The sequence below is a fragment of the Cucurbita pepo genome, chromosome 7 (genome assembly GCF_057944985.1).
Source record: "Cucurbita pepo subsp. pepo isolate OVF chromosome 7, ASM5794498v1, whole genome shotgun sequence".
NCBI classification, from domain to species: Eukaryota; Viridiplantae; Streptophyta; class Magnoliopsida; order Cucurbitales; family Cucurbitaceae; genus Cucurbita; species Cucurbita pepo.
In genome coordinates, this window is record NC_141804.1 from 10,530,180 (window position 1) to 10,551,360 (window position 21,181).

The following is a 21,181-nucleotide window of genomic DNA, read 5'->3' on the forward strand; positions in this document are numbered from 1 at the left end:
GATACCATTTGTAACAGTTTAAGCCCACCGCTAACCAATATTGTCTCCCTTGGCTAGTTACATATCATTATAAGCCTCCCAGTTACTTGTTTCAAATAATTTTTAAATGTGTAGTTTCCATTTTCCAATATAATTTCTATTGAAAACTCTAAAACATCCTAATAAACACAATATTATTATTGTAACGTTCACCATAACTTCTAAAAACTCAAATTTTAATACGAAGAATAGTCTTCCACACTTTCATATATATAACTAAAGGGGCAAAGGCAGGAACGATAACAGAGATTATAATTCTCGTCCCCGACCCATCCCATCCATCTCATCTGTCAGTCTCCAACAATGTTTCCATTATTTGACATTTCATCCAAAAGGGTACAGAGTTAGTCAGGTCAGAATAGGGCGCAAAATTTTGAAATGAAAATAAGAGAGCTCTGCATTCAACGGTAGAGCACAAAGAGAGGCCTTTTATTTAAGAATAAATAAATAAAAACAAAAAAGAACCTTTCACGACTTGGTTTTCTAAGACTGAAGTATGTAAGCAAGCAGCAGCCACCATTCAAATCTACATAGCTTTCCACACCATTCAAATCTCCAACCAAGCCTTGCTCAACACTGACTCCTCCTCCTCCTCTATTGCAGTATCTTACAAAAGTTACACCTTGCAGGCCAAAGACGACGATCGAAAAATCTATAGCGCCTGCCGTTTCATCTTCAAAATGATAGCCAGAAAATTCTTGGTAAGTTCGAGTAGGTAGCAACACGGAATAGTGAAATGGGTTGATGATGTTCATTCAGATTTGCAATGTAATGCCTGGATAAAATGGTTTCAAGCACTCCCAAGAAGAAACAACATTCCCAGTTTCCTCAGCAAAAGAAACTCACCTATAACATGACAATAAGAAAAGCTCAAGAAGGTTACCCACAGTGATGCATTATGGATTTTCTTTTCCCTCTTTTCAGGTCTCTTCACCCTCATCGAGACAACACTCTTTCTTTTCAAAAGTTGCATACCTTTCATCTTTTATACAAGTTTCAAAAATACCTCTAAAATAGAAAGCATTCTTTATAAGGGTGTAAAAATTTCTCCCTAGTAGACGCGTTTTAAAAATTTTGGGGGAAGCTTGAAAGGAAAAGCCCAATGAGGACAACATCTACTAGCCGTGGGTTTGGGACATTACAAATGGTATTAGAGCCAGACACTAGGCGATGTGCCAGCGAGGAGGCTGGACCCCGAAGGGGGTGGACACCATGCGGTTTGCTGTGCCAGTGGGGAAACATCTCCCTAGCAAACGCATTTTAGAAACCTTGAGGGGAAGTCCAAGAGGGAAAGCCCAAAGAGGAAAATATCTGCTAGTCATGGGCTCAAACTGTTACAAGAATGTTTATTTGGATTAAATTTAAAAGAACCATATTCAACACATGGACTTTTCATTCTAACATTCTAACTTTTTTGTACTCAAGGATAGTTTTGATAAATTTTTTGATAAATTTTTGAAACACAATGAAAATATTGCAACTTTTGAAAGTTAAAAGAGTTAAAAAGTTACAAGGTAATTTTTATAATTTAGCCTTCCTTGACAAACTTTCATGAAGAAGAGGGAACTTCATGCACAATTGCAACATACCTGATGCATGCGATCATCTGCCTTGAAGCATTCTGTAATTGAGGACCAAGTCCTCGGGCTTCTTCCAGATGTAATTCCTAACTGTAGCTAAACTCATATCAGGGGACAAGACCTGTAATGTCACCAAAAAAAAAGAAAAGTAAAAAGAGCTGCAGAATACAACACCAAAAGATATCAGATCATTGCATAAACTAATATCAGGGACAAGACCTGATTATTGCATAAGATTTCTATAGAAGGTTTAAGCTTTTGCCAAGGCTTTAATCCAGACCGAAACGATCCGTCTCCAACGGTTGAAGAGAGTCCAGGACCAAAAGAAATGTCCGGATTTACATTATCCAATGGCTTGTCAAGAACCATCTTCTCTACGACATAATTTACAACCTGTTGAATAGCAAAGGGAAATGGGTTATATCAAATCATACTCAATCAGAATGAAATTATAACATAAATTTATCATATATAAAGTTCTTACACAAACGTAAACTAAATTTCAGCTGCCAACTAATTATGTGAGTACCCACATTGGTTAGAGAGGAGAACGAATCATTCTTTATAAGGGTATGGAAACCTCTCCATAGCAGACGCGTTTTAAAAACCTTGACAGGAAGTCCAAAAGGAAAAGCCCAAAGAAGACAATATCTGTTAGTGGTGGGCTTGAGCTGTTACAAATGGCATCGGAGCTAGACATCGGGTGATGTGCCAGCGAGGAGGCTGAGCCTCGAAGGGGGTGGACACGAGGCGATGTGTCAATAAGGACACTGGGCCCCAAAGGGGGTTGTGGATGGGGGGTCCCACATCAATTGGAGAAGGGAACAATTGCTAGCGAGGACGCTGAGTCCCGAAGGGGGATGGATAAATTAAATCCACCAAAAATTACAAGTTATCTCCCAGTGACGGGATGTGACAGTGTTGATAATCCTGTAAAAACATTAAATCTATACTACAAAAACATTCAATGTTTTTGCTTTTGGTTCCCCTTATAGTAAATCATTCTCTCTCTTATCCTAGCCCTTGGCTCTTTGAAGGGGTCGAAGAAGTGTACATTAAAGCACTTGGGGTTAGAATATAAATAGAAGGTAGTTTGTCAAATTAATCTAGATACTATATTTTATGACTGAATTTCAAAGTCATTCTTATCATGTGGTGGATACAGTTCCAAGACATTCAATAAAGGATAGGATAAAGAAACAGACAAGAAAATTTATATAGCATGGTTCTATGTTGCATAAGACGTCTCTTCCGGCGCTAAGGCATTACATGGCACACAATAGGTCTTTTTAAAATAGAATACCAAACTTTAATAGAGAGAAAACGAAAGAACATACAGGGAATACACAAAAATCAATCCCAAACAAAAGGATCAAACTATGGCCCCATTTCATATTGCATTTGTAAGTCTAAAACTCAATTATAGGACAATCTTGACTGCCTAGGTTGTTTGGCAAAACAAAATTATGTATTGTCGAAGGATTAGCCTTAAATAGGAGATATTTGTGTAATTCATGAGTTAGTATATATTTGTGTAATCCCTAATTTATCCTGTTGGATTTATTTAGATTTAGTTACCCGTACTAGAGATTATTATTTAGATTATCTATCAATTTAGATTTAGTCAGTCTTTCCCTACCTTTAATTCTCTGAAAATAAATAAGAACAAAAACAGCAGTTTAATTTAGACTTGCAACATGTATCAAATCCTAAAATTGAACCCTAACTCGAAGCCTTCATAGCCACCAATCATCTGTGATCAAGTTTTATTTGGAAGTCTTCAAGTGTGACCAAGCTGCCTAACATCCACCACCCAATCGCAAGCTAATTCGGCAAGACACTGCCCAGAAAATTTCATTCAGCAAGCCACCCGCAGTTTTTCAAATTGAATAAATAGGTTTCCCCACTGTTCTTCGAACCCACTGCGTTCAAGGAGGGATTTTTCAGTCGTGACTTGAATAAATTTTGCTCCATACTAAATTTCCCTCCGAACTAAGACTCATCAATTCATTACGTTAGAAAAATACTTCCAATCATCATCATCAAGTATCAAATTCCGAGATTCAGGTTTGAAGTATTCAATAATGAACGGAACCAAAGGCGTCGTAGGAAGAAAAGAAGACTACAAAACTAAGATGTCTAAATCCATCCAGGACTCCAATTTCAATTCTCGAATGGAAGAATTGGACGCTACCTTAAGAAAGGCGACTATAGAAAGCCTAGTTCGTAGATTATGAGTCCCCTACTGTGGCAAAGTTACCAACTGAACTAGACACTCCAAGAGGAGTGAGCAGGAGAGAGGCAAGCAAGGCCTGTGGGAGTGCTCCAAGGGGATAGTATGGATGAGTTATGTGCTCTCACGACTTCAACCGACGGATGTGCTGACATAGCTACTGTTGACAAATTTATTGAGAGCCTTCATAGTTACTGTAGCCTTCGTAGCTACCGTTGACAAATTTATTCAGAGCCTTCGTAACTACCATTGACAAATTTACTGAGAGCCTTCATAGCTATCATTGACAAATTTATCCGAAGCCATCATAGGTACTGATCATCCACTTGGACCAAATTTATTTGGAGCTTCATAGCTATCATTGAAGTCGTGCCTTGATGTTGAAGTCATGACATCGAAGTCATGCGATCAATATTACACATAAACCTATCAAGTACAAGTACAAGCTGAGTAATAGATACTCATTCTCAACTTAAGAGGGAGTGCCAAAGGATTAGCCTTAATTTGGAGATATTTTTGTAACTCATGAGCTAGTATCCAAGCTCAGAATAATAATATCTATTACTAAGCTTGATGGAGAGTGTCGAATCATATATGTGTAATCTCATTACATTAAATTTACTTGATACCTAGGGATTATTATTACCAATATTGGATTACTATTTAGATTATCTATCAATTTAGATTTAGGCAGTTAATTCTTTAAATAAATAAATAAGAAAAATAAAACGACAGTCTAATAATTAGACTTGATCTATGAAGAATCACTTTCTCAATCTACACTTCCTCAATCTACTCTGACCTGAAAAAGCTGAAAGATACAAACCTCAAATTTTTCCTTCCATATACATACAATTCCACATCTATTCTCTTTTATATCAACAAAATTTTTATTGATTCAATTTTTTTTTATAATAATTATTTTCATTATACTTTTAACAAATAATTTAGATCAAACAAAATGCAATCTGAACCATATAAATTTTAAAATAATTGAAATAATAAGCCTACTTCGGTCATTATAACTAAACCACAACAATTTAGTTCAAAGTTACTTCGTCAAAAAGCCTAAAACAAAAACAACTTCAAGCAGGCAAAATGAGACCTAAAACGTAATTATAAAAATAATAACCAAAAAAGCCTAAAGAAAGATAGAGAACATAAACAAAGGTGGAGGGCCCACTCATTATCCATTCCTCCTTGGGTCTCTCCAACCTTCTAAACAATTTGCTGTTCCTCTCTAACCAAATAATGGCAACAAACCACGATGGGTTTTTAATTCTACAGCCAAAAGCAACGTCCTTTGTCTTTGAGGTCTCATCTTCTTTGGGTCAAAGTGGCAAAGCTTTGATTTCTGATTTAAAGTTGTGAGAAATCAAAGGATTTTTTTAGTCAACCGATATGAGCATCCCATCACAAAGCCTCTCTTTGGTGTTCTGTGAGATCCCATATCGGTTGGAGAGGACAACAAAACACTCTTTAAGAGTGTGGAAACTTCTCCCTAGCAGACGCGCTTTAAAAACCTTGAGATGATGCCCGAAATGGAAAGCCCAAAAATGACAATATCTGCTAGCGGTGGGCCTGGGCTATTACATGTTCTGGTATTTCTTTGCATTTCTTTGCAGGACATTTGTTTAGATTGGAATGCTTTTATTTCTCCTTTATAATTTTTTCTATTTCTTTTTCATTCCTATTGAAGTTCGTGCTCTTGCCATTTCTTTAATGAAATGTTTTTATCTCTAGTAAAAAAAAGTAACAAAATAGAAAACTGACCTTATTCACTCTCAAGATACGAGGAGCACTTAGTTTTCCTTGTGTTAGGATCTGAATGGATGAGCCTTCACTAGGATGAAGATAAAAGCTACACCTGCAGAGAGTATTGTCCATTAGAACACGTGCAAGGAAACAGAGGATGGATTTATTAGCAAGAGAAAATAAATATTCCATTATGTCTTTACTCCCTCTAGCTTTATTAATAAGCTCAAAAACCAGCCCCAGTATATGCCAGGCAAGAAAAGAAGTCCCACAAGAAGGGAGTTCAAAGAACTATAAGAAAGTACATCAATCTAAAAGAATAAACCTATTGATAATTACATAAAAAACATTAGCCACTTTAAACCTAATAACCTCCCACGACTCTCACTCGGATCTCTCTCCACCACTAAAAATCCTGCAATTTCTCTCAAGCAAGCCTACCATAGCATTAGAGGGGTGGGGGGAGAGGAGCAAAACTTCCTCTATCCAGCCCTACCATTCCTCTCAAGCAAGCATACCATAGAATTAGAGGCCCTTCACCATCATAGTACTACAATCCCTGCTCCAAGCCAACAAGACTCCAAAAGCATCTAGAGCCTGGACCATATAAACCAAGTATAACAACAACTTTAGAGAATATAGTCCAGATTCTCCAATGCATCTCTACAAAGGGGAGACCCCAAAAAGAAGAAAAAGGGCTTCTACATGCAATCTTAAGTGATTCATTTTTCCATCCAGGATCTAACAGGCAAAGAACTTAATCTTCTTGGGAACCTAAATCTTCCAAAGTGAAGAAAATGAAGGGGCAACAGAAGAAAGAAACGTAGCCCTTTGAAGAAAGCAAGGACAATAGGAAGAAAAACCTACCTTAGGAGGAAGAGGGGACTAGATACAAGAATCTCTCCTTGAACAACAAAGGGGTTGCTCAAAAAACTAGGGTAGAGAGGCAACCTCCCTGTCAGTAAGACGATGATGAAATCCCAAAATTAAAGACAAAAGAGAATGGAGCCCACCTAAAAAATAGACGCCAAAAACTTTATCTTCATATCCAAAAGATGATACAAAAGGGGGAAAGAAAGACAGAGACGTTTATCCCAAAAATAGATATCCGGAGTCATCCCCAACAAAACACTCGAGGAGGAACTGAGAAACAATATCTTTCTATAAGTCTTCAAGCAATCTCAAAGGCCTACAACCAAAAACCTACTCACAAGAACTTTGTGCCACAAAGTTCTAAGCTCCATCTAAAGAGGCGCCAACACCACATGGTTAACATGACCTTATTCCACTGTCTCAGGCTACAAATACCCAAATCCCCAAACTCCAACGGTCTAGATACCATCTCCCAACTAATCAACATCCCCCATTGACTCCCTCCCACAAGAAATCCCTCATAAACAGATTGTTGAATCTCAATATCCAAACAAATTTGAGAAAGAGTTACAAGTAAAGAGGGATAAAAATGGAAGTATCTCACTCCCCAGTTTTGGTCATAAATAATAATAATTGACTGGGTGTCATACAGGTTTTAAGCATGCACTATATCTGTTTTAAAAATAAGAAAATTTTCTTTGAACTTTTAAAGTCCATAACCAGGAAGGTGGGTACTGAATTTAGAATATTACTTTGTATTTTCTCTTGGAGGGAGACGATTGTTCAACACGCAGTCCAAACACCACCATGGAAAATCTTTTTCATCTTCTGTTCCATCAAATTCAGTAATATTTCTTCTCCAAGGACCACCTTGAGAACCCTCAGTAATGATTGAAGGAGGAGAAACTGTTGAAAATTCAAATGGAGAATAGACCATGGAATCATTTTCAGCATTGCCATCAACTGCTTCAAGCCTTGAATGGGAAAGACTTCTTGCACTAATATCCTTGCTGGAAAGAACTTCTCCATTAGCTGAAGCTTGTGATCCAAATCTTTGTTTTCTTTTGGCTAACCAATGAGCCATAAGTCCTTTAAGGGTTTCTCGAGCTAGATTAACCTGAAAAAAAAAAATACAAATACAAAATTCAATACTCAATGATAATTGACTAATAACTTATGGAAAGATAAGAACGTCCAAGCTATCAATTGATTAGTTCTTCCATCAATCATGATTCTAACCCAAACAGTTTGTTTTAGTCACCGTTCATAGTCAGCAAGCATATTTTAGCACCTTTGACGTGATGAGATAATCATGAAACTAAGTAATATCACTACCTCAGGTAAGAGGATTGAAGGTATTAAATACATAACCTCTTAATAAATTCCAAAGATTCTTAGGATACAGCCCATGGTTTGATCTTCATTTATTATCATTATTATTATTATTATTATTATTATTATTATTATTCCAAAAACAAGAAACACAACATCATTGTATAACTGAAACTACAAAGGGAAAGCTCTAAAGGAGTATAAAAAACCTCACCAAAAAGTAAAAATCAATGATAAACTATAATTGCTAATAGAAGTCTTATGAAGAGAGCTCCAAGGAATCAAAAAGAAGACAAAAAAAAGGTGAGAAACCAAAACAAAGCAGGAGTCCAAACCAAAACAAAGCAGAAACAGACTTCAATCCAAAAAAAAAAAAAAAAAAAAAACCAAGCTGATAGGAAAGAAGGAAAAAAAAAAAAAAAAAAAAGACAGGCCCTAAACATAACTAAAAAAAGAAAATAATGATTTAACCTTATCGTCCTCCGGTTTTCCTGTAATATTAAGGTCTGCTGAATACATCTCTGCAGAAAAGCACTGGGGAGTGTCCAGATGAACTGACAAACTCCCAAGCCTGGTATCCACAGTAAACCATGCAGGAATGCTGACCTGAAGTCATGTCAAAATCGACGTGTCACTGTCCATCCAGCAGAAATAGTAAAACTATAAGTAATGTATAAAAGAAATCTTACCATCTCAAATAACTCTTCCTTTTTCTCTTCATATGAGACCTAAAATGTTTGCATTGAAACCAAAAAAAGCTATGTTATAAAAATGGAGCATTTTACTAAAGCATATTAGATGACACTTAGTTCCACAAAGGAATTTAATATCTTCCATGCGTCCATCAAGCTATCCCCCCCCTTTTAACGTCCCCGTCAAGCATTGAAATGTGTTTTCAGCAATTCAATCATTTTTTGCAGAGAGTATTATAACAAAAAAAGAATGACGAGTGCAACCTTTCCATAATCCTCAATTACAATGCCCCTGGTAACTTCCCATAGCTTCACAGAACCTGCAGCATCCTGTGACGGAAGATCACACATCACTGAGGAGGAAAAAAAAAATCATAGAAATAGCACAAAAAAGCCATATGCCGGTAGAGAGTTCATCATAGTTAGTTCACCATTTAAGCAATACAATTACCTTTGTCAGGATATGTCTCCTATTATTTAAAATTTCATGCTGCACAATGGCTGGAGCTCCAGAAATAGTAAATGTTGGTTCTTTATACACGGGAACCTATAAAACAGTAAAAAAAAAAAACAATTTACCACAATAAACCAGTATAGAAATCAAGTTTCCTAAATCCAAGAATCAACATAAAAAAATCTAGTATTGATTAAACCTAAACCCCTTTTCCATAAAAGACACTACGGAGTTTGATGCAAAGATGGTGGAAAACCAGAATATGCAAGGAATTTAACGAACAATTTAGGAAAATCATTTTACCGAAACAAACAAGAAGAAGAATAAAGTTTCCTAAATCTAAGAATCAGTATAAAAAAAATCTAGTCTTGATGAAACCTTTTGCCTTTGATTTTTTAACATATTAAAAACGCATGCAACAAAAACAAATCGTGAATTAGTGGAAGGATGGTGGAAATACCAGAACATGTGCAATCTTTTCTTCACAACAAACAAAATGGAAAAGTAGGCAAGAAGCCCACAAAAGCCAGAGAAATTACAAAAGGACTGTCCAACTGACAACCATAAAAGACAAGTTGTTTCTAAGAAAATAACCAAAGAACAGCCTGAAAAGAAATATGTACATATGCAACTTAGTCAAGGGGGAAAATGAGAGTAAAATCTAAACTAATATGATCAAGAAATTTTAAACTAGATGATTTACTCACAGGAGTAGATCCTTCTAAGGAAGCCCTTGCCCTAGAAAATGACAGATTTCCAACTACAAATGAACCACCTCTTTCGAAAGCCTTATGAGGGTTACGCCCTTCAGCAGGCCATCTATGGACTGAAGAATCTGTAGTCGCGACCCATATATTCTCATCATGTATTGCTAATTGTTGAATGGGATACTCCCCTGTACAAAGCAAAAGACTCTCTCTTGTCGACAAGTCTGTTACATACAGCTGAATATAAAAAGAAATAGGCATTAAAAGATAAAACTAAGCATTAAAACCAAATCAAACAGAAAAATGATTTTCTAACATCAAAAAGGGACTTACCGAGAGATCTCTACCACCACTGTAAACATAACTAAATGATGGCGTACTTGCTAGTGCCCAAACAGAATCAGTATGTACTGCATAGGAATGCACACATCGTTGTTGACCAAGATCCCACAGTCTGCAAGGAGAGAATTACAGACTTCCAAATTATAATACTTAAAATAATTTTGTGACAAAAGGAAGCAAAAACATTGAAGCAAGTTACATAAAAACTACAGAAAATGAAATGGTAAGACTCATCTACCTGATCATGGAATCAGAAGATCCGGATAGGCAGAACCTGCAGCCATGTAAATAGAATCTTATTATAATTACTAAAATGAAAAATAAAACAGACAAAGCAATGAGACCAATTCCAAAAGATAGCCCTGAGAGGAGAGAGAGAGTAAGGCTGTTTAGCAAATGGCTTTCTATAACTCATTTTCAGAAGTCATCAAGTGACTAGTAAATATTTAGACTCCAAATCACTATATTTTAAAAGGTATGTGCCCACCCTAAGGCCAAGACCCTGCAGACATCAAAATTCAAGGGTTTTTCACATTAAGCTCAACCAAAGCTCCAGACACGTGACCTTTGCTAGGTGTTACTCAGACTTTGCAGACATCAACATTCAAGGGTTTTTCACATTAAGCTCACCAAAGCTTAAAAATTGCGACCTTGTTACTCAGAGACATGGGTCTTATCCAATGGACCGCCCCTTGGACGCGTCCTTATAATCACTATTTAATAGGAGCCTCTGATTTATATATTAAAAAAGATTAAAAAAATTATAACAAAAAAGAAAAACTTTCATCTGTCTTTTAAAACAAATTTTTAACTTAACTCCCAAAAAACCACTTTCAAGAAACTTATTGTCATGATAACTAGGTTTTAGTGTAACACCTGAAAAAAAAAACGTCCAAACAGATAAGAAAGAATCCCTCTAACTAACCTGCCAGTCGAGTCCAAAAGCAGAGCCCTAATATTATCTGTATGTCCTCTTAACTTCATGGTCTTTGAACCAGTTCTTGGGTCCCAAACACGAACAACCTAGAGGAAGTGAGAAGAAACAACTAATTTAACAACCTAGAGGAAGTGAGAGAAGAAACAACTAATTTTAACTACCTGAAAATAGACTCCTAAGCTTGAGATAATTAAATATGTCAATCAAACAAGGGTGTGTAGGAGTCGGAATATACCTTTTCAGTTCCGCCAGAAACAAGAAGCGTCCCACTATCATTCATTGCTAATGCATAAACTGATTCCTTATGGCCTTTTGCAGCAATTGGAACATAACCATGAGAATGGTTTGAGTGTGTAGAAATGTTGTTACTGGAGCTGATAGCATGTAAACTTGTAACTGGAAGTGAATTTCCTGAAGCAATGATACCATTTGAACACTCATCGCCGGTTGCATCGCTCGACTTTGAACTTGGTGCATATGCAGCCTCCAGATCCCATATGAAAACCTCCCCACCAAGACCTCCAGATGCAACAACATTGCTCTATTATGCATGATACTACGATAGGATCAGAAGACAACCCACATAAAATAAAATACTAGTCCCAGAAAACATAACAAAATCCAACAAACTCACTACAGGTTTTCACAATCAGCAATCTTTTCATCAGGGCATACCACAAGGTTTACACAAAGTTTGGCAAAGAAATTACATTTTTTTCTGCTGCAGCAAGACAAGTCACATAGTCAGAATGCTGACGCAGAGTCTTAGTGCAACCCCCATCAGTTAAGCAGTTCCATGTCTAGCATAGGTCAAAAGAGTAGATCAACATAATTAAAATAAGTCAATCAAACCATATAACAATAAAGAGAATTGGATGGAAAAGAAAATAAAGAGAAGTTGATGGGAAAAAAAAAGAATATAAAAAACAAATAACCTTCACAGTGCCATCTGAAGAACAAGAAATAAGCCTATTATTGCCTACAAGGACCGCATCATTAACCTGAAAAGTAGAAAAGTGATGTTGATGAGTTAACCTTTTACATTTAATACCTCCTCGTATGCTGTTCCATTATTCACTTTTTAGCTTGAATTACTATTTACAGTATCACTAACAGTTGCCTTCTCGATAGGATAATACTTACTCCTATTCAAGAAAATTTCAAATATTTCTTATTAGAAACCAAAAGAGGCATGAAAGCACAATGAATCTATAATATAACTACTATTAAGAGCATAAATTATATGGGGAAAGGAGAAGGTAAATAGAAATACCCAGTCCACGTGAGACTCAAAGGTAGCAGAGCAGGAAGCTGCATCTTCATCTAGTGACCATCTTTTCAGTGTACCATCACGGCTCCCAGTAAAAAGGTAATTGTAGCCATCAATAGAAGACTTTGGCACAGCCAAGCAATTTATACCGGCAGAATGCTACATGAATCGAAAGATGTAAAAGCATTCAAATACAATTGTGCGAGGCATTCATATTTTATTTTACGTTTGTAAAGACTCAAAAGAGCCTAAACAAATGCAAATAGCATATTCAAAGGAAAATTGAATTACGAACCATGAAAAAACTAAGGTTTACCCTATTAACATATCTAACTTATAGCTCAATTTAGTTACCTCACCCTTCGTTGTATGTATCTGGAAAAGAATTTTTAAAAAAACGTTCTCTAAACAAATATAATCAAATCCTTGGCGTGATAGATCTCTCATAAGGTCCTTCTTAGATTAAAAGTGCATAAACAGATGTAAACTACTAGCACATATATAACTGTAAATTCTGAAGAAGACACATAATACAAAATTGGAAGCCTTCGTGGGATATAATTAAAGCATTGAAAAACAAGGTCGTATTTCCCTCAGTTTCCAAGCCATACTTTTCAAATTTACAAGAAGGATTGCATGAGAAGTTTCAGCTTATTCACGGACTCATGTCAATTGCAAAAGATGTTTATTAGGTAGCATAAAGAAAATAACATGGATAAAGGCTTGATACTCCACAAGAACATATATTTTTCAAATTTTGGTACTGTGTATGCATACAAAAGCATGGCAATCAATAAATATACACGACAGCTTCCCGGATATACGTCCAATTAAAAGTACATTTATTCAAATAATGATCCTTATCATGACAGTGACAAAAGCAGGAAATCAATCAGTTTAACCAAAATAAAACACAATTATAATAACATAATTATTTTTTAGAAAAAAAAGGGGGAAAACATTACCTTACTATCATTGGCATCACTCAAAACATATGTCAACCTTTTCTCTTTGCGAGGGCGAGAAGAATTGGATGTATTCCCCGCACTACCCACTCGGTGCATTGCAGAGCTCACTAGAAACACATGAAACTAGCAATAACTAGTAAGCCAGAACTTAAAATGTGTGGTCTCGCGAGAAAAATCCTACTCAGTACTCTGAACTTACTTGAGCTTCAACACATTCTTGATATGATGAATCATAAATGAACAATAATCGCTTCCATTGCCAAAGATTATACGGCAGCGGGCATCTCAAATAGATTTGCAATTAACATCCCGAACTAACCAAGAACTATCTTAAATTTCAATACCACGCCAAAAGTTACACAATAAATTACTAATCCTACCCCATTAGAGCTCTCAAACACCCAAAAAAATGCCTAGGGGGAAAAACTAAAATGGAAAAGGAAGAAGCACTGATCTTCGCCAAACACACCAATCAGATCACAGAAGTGAAATTTAAAGCCTACGACGAACTAAATTCAAACTAAGTCCACAATCCAGAATTCGAAAAACAAAAATCAAACCGAAACAAATGTACGTATCATATCGACGAACACCCGCCAAAATTAAAAAAAAAAAAAAAAAAAAAAAAAAAAAAAAAAAAAAAAGACAAAACAAAATCAGAGTTGAAAACACCTAAATTACGATAGATGAAATGAAAGCCTAACCTTCAGGATTGAATTTGAAGCTGTATTCAACGATTTTATGTATCGTCCTTCTTGTTCCACTACGGAAGTTGCAAAAATATTTCTAGAAAGAGAAAATCCCGTTGTGAGAGAGAGAGAGGACTCTGAACTGGGCTCTCTCTGTTTCGATTTTGTTGTGGCCAACTCTTTGACTCGGTTTTTGGGATTTGATCGAGGGTAAAATTGTTGCACAAAAACACATGAAACTGTGCAGAATCGACGCGCTCGAGAGTATGTAAATATTTTGTACTCGCGATCTTAGCCCTAGATAGAGCCGGGATCTCGTAAAGAATCGACGGCTGTGGAATACCGTACACTGAACCAAGGCGAAACTACTAATTTACCCCTAACGCTGTAGAAATATATCTAATAATGTTTGTATTATTTCTTAAATGATATTCGTAGCATTTGAAGTTTTATTTATTATTACTACTAGAGAATGAATAGGGTTAAGCATCTCCCTCTAAACCTTCTATAGTCTTTACTCTCCTCGTAAAGTTTCGGTAGTCTGGGTGACCTTCTCGAGGCCTCACTCTTTTCGTAAAGTCTTGTTAGCTTAAATGACCTTCTCGAGACTTCACTCTCCTCGTAGAGTCTCGTTAGTATGAACGGATGTGAAAATGAAGAATAAGGATGTAACGGTCTAGATCCACCTAGCAAATATTGTTCTCTTTAGGCTTTCCCTTTCAGACTTTAAAACGTGTCTGTTAGAGGAAGGTTTCCTTATCCAACCAATGTGGGACATCACAATCCACCCCATTCGAGCCCCGCCGTCCTCGTTCTCCTCCCCAACCAATGTGGGACATCACAATCCATCCCCCTTCTGGGCTCAGTGTCCTTACTGTGGCACACCGTCTCATGTCTACTCCCTTTGGGGAACAACCTCCTCGCTGACACATAGTCCACATCACAATCCACCCCATTCGGGGCCCGCCGTCCCTCGTTCTCTTCCCCAACCAATGTGAGACATCACAATCCATCCCATTCGAGGCCCGCCGTCCTCGTTCTCCTCGCCAACTAATGTGGGACATCACTATCCATCCCCCTTCTGGGCCCAGTGTCCTTACTGTGGCACACCCGTGTCTACTCCCTTTGGGGGACAGCCTCCTCGCTGACACATAGTCCGGTGTCTGGCTCTGATTCCATTTGTAACGCCCCAGATCCACCGCCAGTAGATATTGTCCTCTTTGAGCTTTCCCTTTTAGATTTCCCCTCAAGGCTTTAAAACGCGTCTAGGGTAAGGTTTCCATACGCTTGTAAATGGTGTTTTGTTCTCCTCCCCAACCAATGTGGGACATTACAAAGGATTAAACCCCTTTAGCTCTCTCTATCAGGGACGAGACATGAGTGAGCTTCAACTGAAAAATATAAAGACTTTTGAGAACAAATATTGAATCTGAATAAAAAATAAGATAAAGTCGAGTCTAGTAAATTAAAATATTTTTTATAAAATAAAAAAGATAACAATGTTCTTATTATTTTATTTTTATGGTTTTAATTATTTAAAATTGATATAGTTCATTTTAGCCTACTTTAAAAATGATCATTTTATTTTTTATTATTTAAATCAAAACATTTAAAATATCCGATGACTCGGAATTTATTCTTATAAAAAAAACGACATAACTATATATACATATATTTATTATAATTTTATTTAATTTCATAATTATTTTTTGATTATTTATTTTCTATCAAATATATATTGAAAATAAATTGCCAATCTTAATTATCCGTTTGAAATAAATAAACATATATCGTATAAAAAAAAAATTTAAAAACATAACCCAAAACCCAATTCATGTTTTATAGTTGACTTCGGTTCATTAATTAATAAGGGTTCGAATAATTATGTTTGGGTCAGAAAAAAATGTCGAAACGAGACTCAACCCGAGCCAAGAACTCTCTTGCATGTTTTATTGCAAATCCGTTCTAATAAAATTTATCGAAAGTATATAGACCAAAATGTTAATAAAATCACAGTCAGTGAAAGGTTGAACGGTTCGAAATTCTCCAAAAGCCAATTTCTTATTTTCTCACATAAAACTAAATCAATTATACTCATTCGATACATATAAGCCAAGTTCTTATTCTCAGTAGCATCTATTTGTTCATTCACTAAAACTAAGAAACCAGAAAGGAAGAACAAGTCTGAGACTCGGGAAACGTTCAATTGGCTGGCTCCGTTTGAAGCAACGATACATTGCGTAAACTCTCATGGCTCGAAAACCATATTCTCGGTCTCTTGTTTCACAGACTCGAACAACACAGTCGAGAGGTATCGTTCTCCAAAGCTCGGGAAGATCACCTGTTCAAATTTCCAAAACTAAGATTAGTTAGACGGTCTATAACGCCCCAGATCCACCGCTAGTAGATATTGTCCTCTTTGGGCTTTCCCTTTCGGGCTTCCCCTCAAGGCTTTAAAACCGCTAGGGAAAGGTTTCCACACCCTTATAAAGGGTGGTTTGTTCTCCTCCCCAACCAACGTGGGACATCACAATCCACCCCTTCAGGGCCCAGCGTTCTCGCTAGCACTCTTACCTTCCTCCAATCGACGTGGGACCACCCCTAAATCCACCCCCTTTGGGGCCCAACATTCTTACTGGCACACTGCCTCGTGTCTACCCCCCTTCGGGGAACAGCGAGAAGGCTGGCACATCGCCGATGTCTGGCTCTGATACCATTTGTAACGCCCCAGATCCACCGCTAGCAGATATTGTCCTATTTGGGCTTTCCCTTTCGGGCTTCCCCTCAAGGCTTTAAAACACGTCTGCTAGGGGAAGGTTTCCACATCCTTATAAATGGTGGTTTGTTCTCCTCCCCAACCAATGTGGGACATCACACGGTCGTTCTTACTTCTTGTAAGTTATAGGTTCAAATTCTCGTTCCTAGGTACAATGTTATATTCACTCGGTGAGTCTATTTTCCATCGCTGAAGTTTCCCGAGCTCCCTAGAACTCACTCTTGTTCGTTTTTGTGTTGAAAAAAATCCTTAAAAGCTATTTCAATTGTTAAAACATATGTAGTTTTTTTTGTTCTTCAGCACATCAATATCTATCATAGAAGAATTAATGTATGGAAACAAGCTAAAGCAGTGTAATGCTACAATATGAGAAAGAAAAGGAACGCTTACAACAATAAGCTTTCCAGCATTTTCTGGTCTCTTTGCAACCTTAATTGCAGCGGCCGCGGCAGCACCAGATGATATACCGACCTACACGTAGACGACATTGTCATATCATAGCATAGCATAACGAACCAAAAGTGTTAACAATCAGATCTCGAGCCTGATTGGCTCGAATGATTGTGATGAAAAGAGAATCAAATAGCATTGGAAAATGTTTTTTTGATGCCTTATCTTCATTATGTTGCAACCTACCAGTAGACCTTCTTTCAATGCAAGCTGCTTTGCAGTTTCGATGGCTTCTTCACTTGATACCTGCAAACTATTCAAGTCAGGGATGCTTTAAGGTTAGACCAATTATTGGACCAAGCAGATATTGTCCGCTTTGACCCAATACGTAACGCCATCACCTCATAATTTTAAAACGCGTCTACTAGGGAGAGGTTTCCACACCCTAATAAGGAATGTTTCGTTCCCCTCTCCAGCCGATGTGGGATCTCACAATGCACCCCACCCCTCGGGGGCCCAATGTCCTCGCTAGCATACCGCCCGGTGTCTGGCTCTGATACCATTTGTAACAGCCCACCGCTAGCAGACATTGTCTGATTTGGCTCGTTACGTATCGTCATCAGTCTTACGGTTTTAAAACGCGTCTACTAGAGAGAAGTTTCCACACCCTTGTAAGCAATGCTTTTATTTCCCTCTCCAACTGATGAGGAATCTCACAATCCAACTCTCTTGGGGGCCAGCGTCCTCACTGGCACACCATTCGGAACCTAGCTCTGATACCATTCGAGATTGTGAGATCCCGCATCGATTGTGGAGGAGAACGAAGCATTCATTATAAGGGTGTGGAAACCTCTCCCTAACAGACACGTTTTAGAAACCTTTAGGGGAATCCCGAAAGGGAAAATCCAAAGAAGACAATATCTAGTAGCGGTGGGCTCGGGCCGTTACAAAGATAGTCACTCACTTCACTTCCAATATCTATTGAAAGAAATCTAATAAAAGCTTGATCCTTACTTGAACAACTTCATCCAGCAGAGGGACATCCAAAACTCCAGGGATGAAGCCTGCCCCTATTCCTTGGATTTTATGTGGGCCTGAAAGTTGAAACAAGTTTTCTTTTATCAGAAAAAATGTGGGAAAACAAAATAAGCTCATCCAGAATTTCCAATAGGCCTAATATTCACAGAACCGTAACAGCCCAAGCCCACCACTAGTAAATATTGTCCTCTTTGGGCTTTCTCTTTCGGGCTTCCCTTCAAGGTTTTTAAAACGTGTTTGCTAGGGAGAGGTTTCCACACCCTTATAAAGGGTGTTTCGTTCTCCTCTCCAACCGATGTGGGATCTAACAATAACACTTGCAACTGCAAGATTATAAAGCAAATAAATTCTAGAAACAAGCCAAACGAGATATCATATCGCCGAAAATATATTATCATTTTCCCGGGGGGGGGGGGAGAGAAAGGATCTCACGACTCACCGGGCTTTCCTCCAGACAGAATTGCACTTTCAACTGGTTCTACGCCATATAACTAACCATAAAAGGGAAGAAATCACATCAGCAACCGTGTACGGTTGTCTCAGATAACAGCAGCAATGCAAGAGTTCAGATGATTAGAAATAACAAACCTTAATAGAAGGATTTTGTTCTTTGAGATACCTCCCTGCACCGGTTACTGTACCTCCGGTTCCTATACCAGAGACGAGTGCATCGACCTTCCCACCCGAACCACTCCAGATTTCTGGACCAGTAGTCTCATAATGGATCTGAAAAAACATGAAAATATTACATCAATCTCTTAAACGTAAAATGATGTTTCACGTTGAATCGACTCGGAGGATACCTTTGGGTTAGCAGGGTTTTCAAATTGCTGAAGGATGTATGAATCTGGCGTCTTTGCTTTTATTTCTTCGGCCTTCTGAACGGCTCCTTTCATCCCTCGAGCTGGATCTGTGAGAATCAGTTCAGCTCCAAAAGCTCGAAGAATGATTCTTCTTTCGAGACTCATTGAGGCAGGCATGGTGATTATAAGTTTGTAACCCTTGGCAGCAGCAATGAAAGCCAAGCCTATACCAGTATTACCACTGGTAGGTTCAATCAAGACACTCTATGAAATGAAAAAGAAAAGTGAATAAACCAACAAAAATATAACGCCGTTTTGTTTAGATTTCGAAAAGACGATTCTAAATTGTAACCTTTCCCGGAGTGATAAGACCATTTTCCTCTGCATCTGATATCATGCTATAGCCAATCCTGAAAGGAAAGAAAGATCTTTCTCATCACAATTTATCAAAATTACTGTAACGACCCAGGCCCACCGCTAGCAGATATTGTCCTCTTTGGGCTTTCCCTTTCGGGCTTCCCCTCAAGGCTTTAAAACGCGTCTGCTAGGGAAAAGTTTCCACACACTTATAAAGGGTGTTTTGTTCTACTCCCCAACCAATGTGGGACATCACAATTACATTCTAAAAGTACAAATCCAATTACAAAGAAACAACAAGAAGCATATGAACAAGTAAATAAATAGATGTGTTCTTTCATTTTCTTAATGAAAGATGGTTTTCCAAAAGAAAGGAAATAATAAAGAACACGAGTAAATAAATGAACACACTGACACGGTGCTTCCATGTTCGTTTGTGGCAAGAAAATGCTCGTTACCCAAATTTTAAGGCCAAATTTTGGATCATTATAATTTTAAAACAAAAACTACCTATCTTTGACACTGGAGCAAGGCTCCATCATCTCCAACTTGGCAGCAACCCGGGCCACGCAGCCATCAACAACACGGTTGAGATAAACAAGCGGTGTTTTACCGATCAGCTGTAAGTTTTAAGATACGAAACATGTATGAAATGAGTTAAATCAATCATTCAATGCACAGGAGAAAAAAGAGGGAAAGGAAGGCTAGTGGCTTACTTCAGTAACATCTTTAGCTATTGAAGATTTTGCATCAACCATTTTGAGCAACAAACCTACAGATGAAAACATAATCAGAAATCAGCAAATCAAAGCAAATATATTTCAATCAAACAACATGTTTCAGTATCATTACAGTTCTTGGCACAAAATTAAAAGAAATGAACTCCCCACTTCTCTAAACTGTTGAATAATTGAGATTCAGAGAACAGAACATAAAAACACAATTCAAATGATTTTGATCTTCCTAATATGGTATGTTCCAATCAGATCACACAATCCATACTCCAATAAGTATGAAGAAACTCGTTTTAGAGCCTCAAAACGAGTAAAAAGTTCAACCAAATTCCAAAACGAACAGAGATTCTTTCAATCAGCCAATCCATTCACAAATTCATAGAACAAAACAGGTTCGAGGAAAATATAAAGCAGAAAAACAAGGTGATCCAAGAAATCCGACCCAAAAACCATGGAAATTACATAAGAAATCCATAATGAAAACAGAAAACAGAGAAATCCATCAGAAATAAAACCAACCGAGAGAGATTTTTCACAAGAACAGTCGAGATGTTGATGATTTCCACAGTAAAATGATGATCCAATTCCCAGAAGTTGCTCGAAAACAACAATAATGATGAAAATGGAAAGAAACCGATGAAAAGAATATGAAAATGACAGGTAATCGAGCTCGAAACTCTCACCAGTAGACGAAAATGCCAAATGGGGTTTGATTTTTCTCGATTTACACACAAACGGATGAACAGCACAGCGAAGAAATGCCGGGCCGAAGGTGCATACGAGGGGAAAAGGCTAAAAAATAACATAAAACAAAAAAACAAAAAAAAAAAAAACAAAAAAACAAAAAAACAAAAAAAAACAAAAAAAACAAAAAAGGATAATAATAAATTATTCGATTCTCTAAATTAATTATCTTTAAAATATTCCTAATTCTCAATAATATTCTTAAATTAAACAAAAAAATAAAAAATAAAAAATACCCTTAAATTAAAAAACTCTAAAATATTTTTAGACTTAAAAAATAAAAAATAATTAAAAAAAAGACCATTTAACTTTTCAAATACCTCTAATAAAATACTTTAATTTTGTTTAAAAAAATTAAAATAACTTTACAATTGAGATCGACTACAAAATATTCATAAATTTAAAAGAATGACTAATATTTTTAAAAATTTAAAGAATTTTATATAATATTAAAAAAATTAAAATTAT

General features: G+C 36.9%; 2 protein-coding genes across 4 annotated transcripts; both read right to left on the reverse strand.

Annotated features, from left to right (window-relative positions):
• Positions 1–327: 327 nt before the first annotated feature.
• On the reverse strand, positions 328–14,066 carry LOC111798694 (uncharacterized). Of its 2 annotated transcripts, none has more exons than XM_023681999.2 (19): positions 13,887–14,066; positions 13,180–13,289; positions 12,218–12,373; positions 11,880–11,945; positions 11,655–11,744; positions 11,180–11,485; positions 10,933–11,030; positions 10,246–10,281; positions 9,999–10,119; positions 9,666–9,902; positions 8,956–9,051; positions 8,769–8,834; positions 8,502–8,540; positions 8,284–8,418; positions 7,233–7,597; positions 5,626–5,719; positions 1,839–2,012; positions 1,629–1,740; positions 328–712 (listed from the first exon to the last, which is right to left on the reverse strand). In XM_023681999.2, the coding sequence occupies exons 2-18, from the start codon at positions 13,276–13,278 to the stop codon at positions 1,642–1,644; spliced, it is 2,277 nt and encodes a 758-aa protein (XP_023537767.2). In that variant the 5' UTR covers positions 13,279–13,289; positions 13,887–14,066; the 3' UTR covers positions 328–712; positions 1,629–1,641. The 2 variants fall into 2 exon arrangements, with proteins under 2 accessions (XP_023537767.2, XP_023537766.2); XM_023681998.2 differs by having other exon boundaries at positions 328–885.
• A 1,847-nt stretch (positions 14,067–15,913) lies between these two features.
• Positions 15,914–20,747, reverse strand: LOC111799105 (cysteine synthase). 2 transcript variants are annotated; one of them, XM_023682508.2, is made up of 11 exons: positions 20,653–20,747; positions 19,952–20,007; positions 19,746–19,855; positions 19,231–19,288; positions 18,879–19,142; positions 18,664–18,801; positions 18,515–18,566; positions 18,052–18,131; positions 17,284–17,343; positions 17,038–17,118; positions 15,914–16,212 (listed from the first exon to the last, which is right to left on the reverse strand). In XM_023682508.2, the coding sequence occupies exons 2-11, from the start codon at positions 19,991–19,993 to the stop codon at positions 16,120–16,122; spliced, it is 978 nt and encodes a 325-aa protein (XP_023538276.1). In that variant the 5' UTR covers positions 19,994–20,007; positions 20,653–20,747; the 3' UTR covers positions 15,914–16,119. The 2 variants fall into 2 exon arrangements, with proteins under 2 accessions (XP_023538276.1, XP_023538275.1); XM_023682507.2 differs by lacking the exon at positions 20,653–20,747 and adding an exon at positions 20,489–20,646.
• Positions 20,748–21,181: the final 434 nt, after the last annotated feature.

Bases quoted from the DNA above. Each gene is read 5' to 3' on its own strand.
- LOC111798694 (XM_023681999.2), bottom strand. From the start codon at position 13,278: ATGCACCGAGTGGGTAGTGCGGGGAATACATCCAATTCTTCTCGCCCT. The intron at 10,282-10,932 runs GTTAGTTAGAGG...ACATGGCTGCAG, and splicing joins CTTTTGGACTCGACTGGCAG to GTTCTGCCTATCCGGATCTT. The intron at 8,419-8,501 runs GTAAGATTTCTT...ACATGACTTCAG, and splicing joins AGGAAGAGTTATTTGAGATG to GTCAGCATTCCTGCATGGTT.
- LOC111799105 (XM_023682508.2), bottom strand. From the start codon at position 19,993: ATGGTTGATGCAAAATCTTCAATAGCTAAAGATGTTACTGAA. The intron at 18,567-18,663 runs GTTTGTTATTTC...TTTTATGGTTAG, and splicing joins AACAAAATCCTTCTATTAAG to TTATATGGCGTAGAACCAGT. The intron at 16,213-17,037 runs GTAAGCGTTCCT...AAATTTGAACAG, and splicing joins ATGCTGGAAAGCTTATTGTT to GTGATCTTCCCGAGCTTTGG.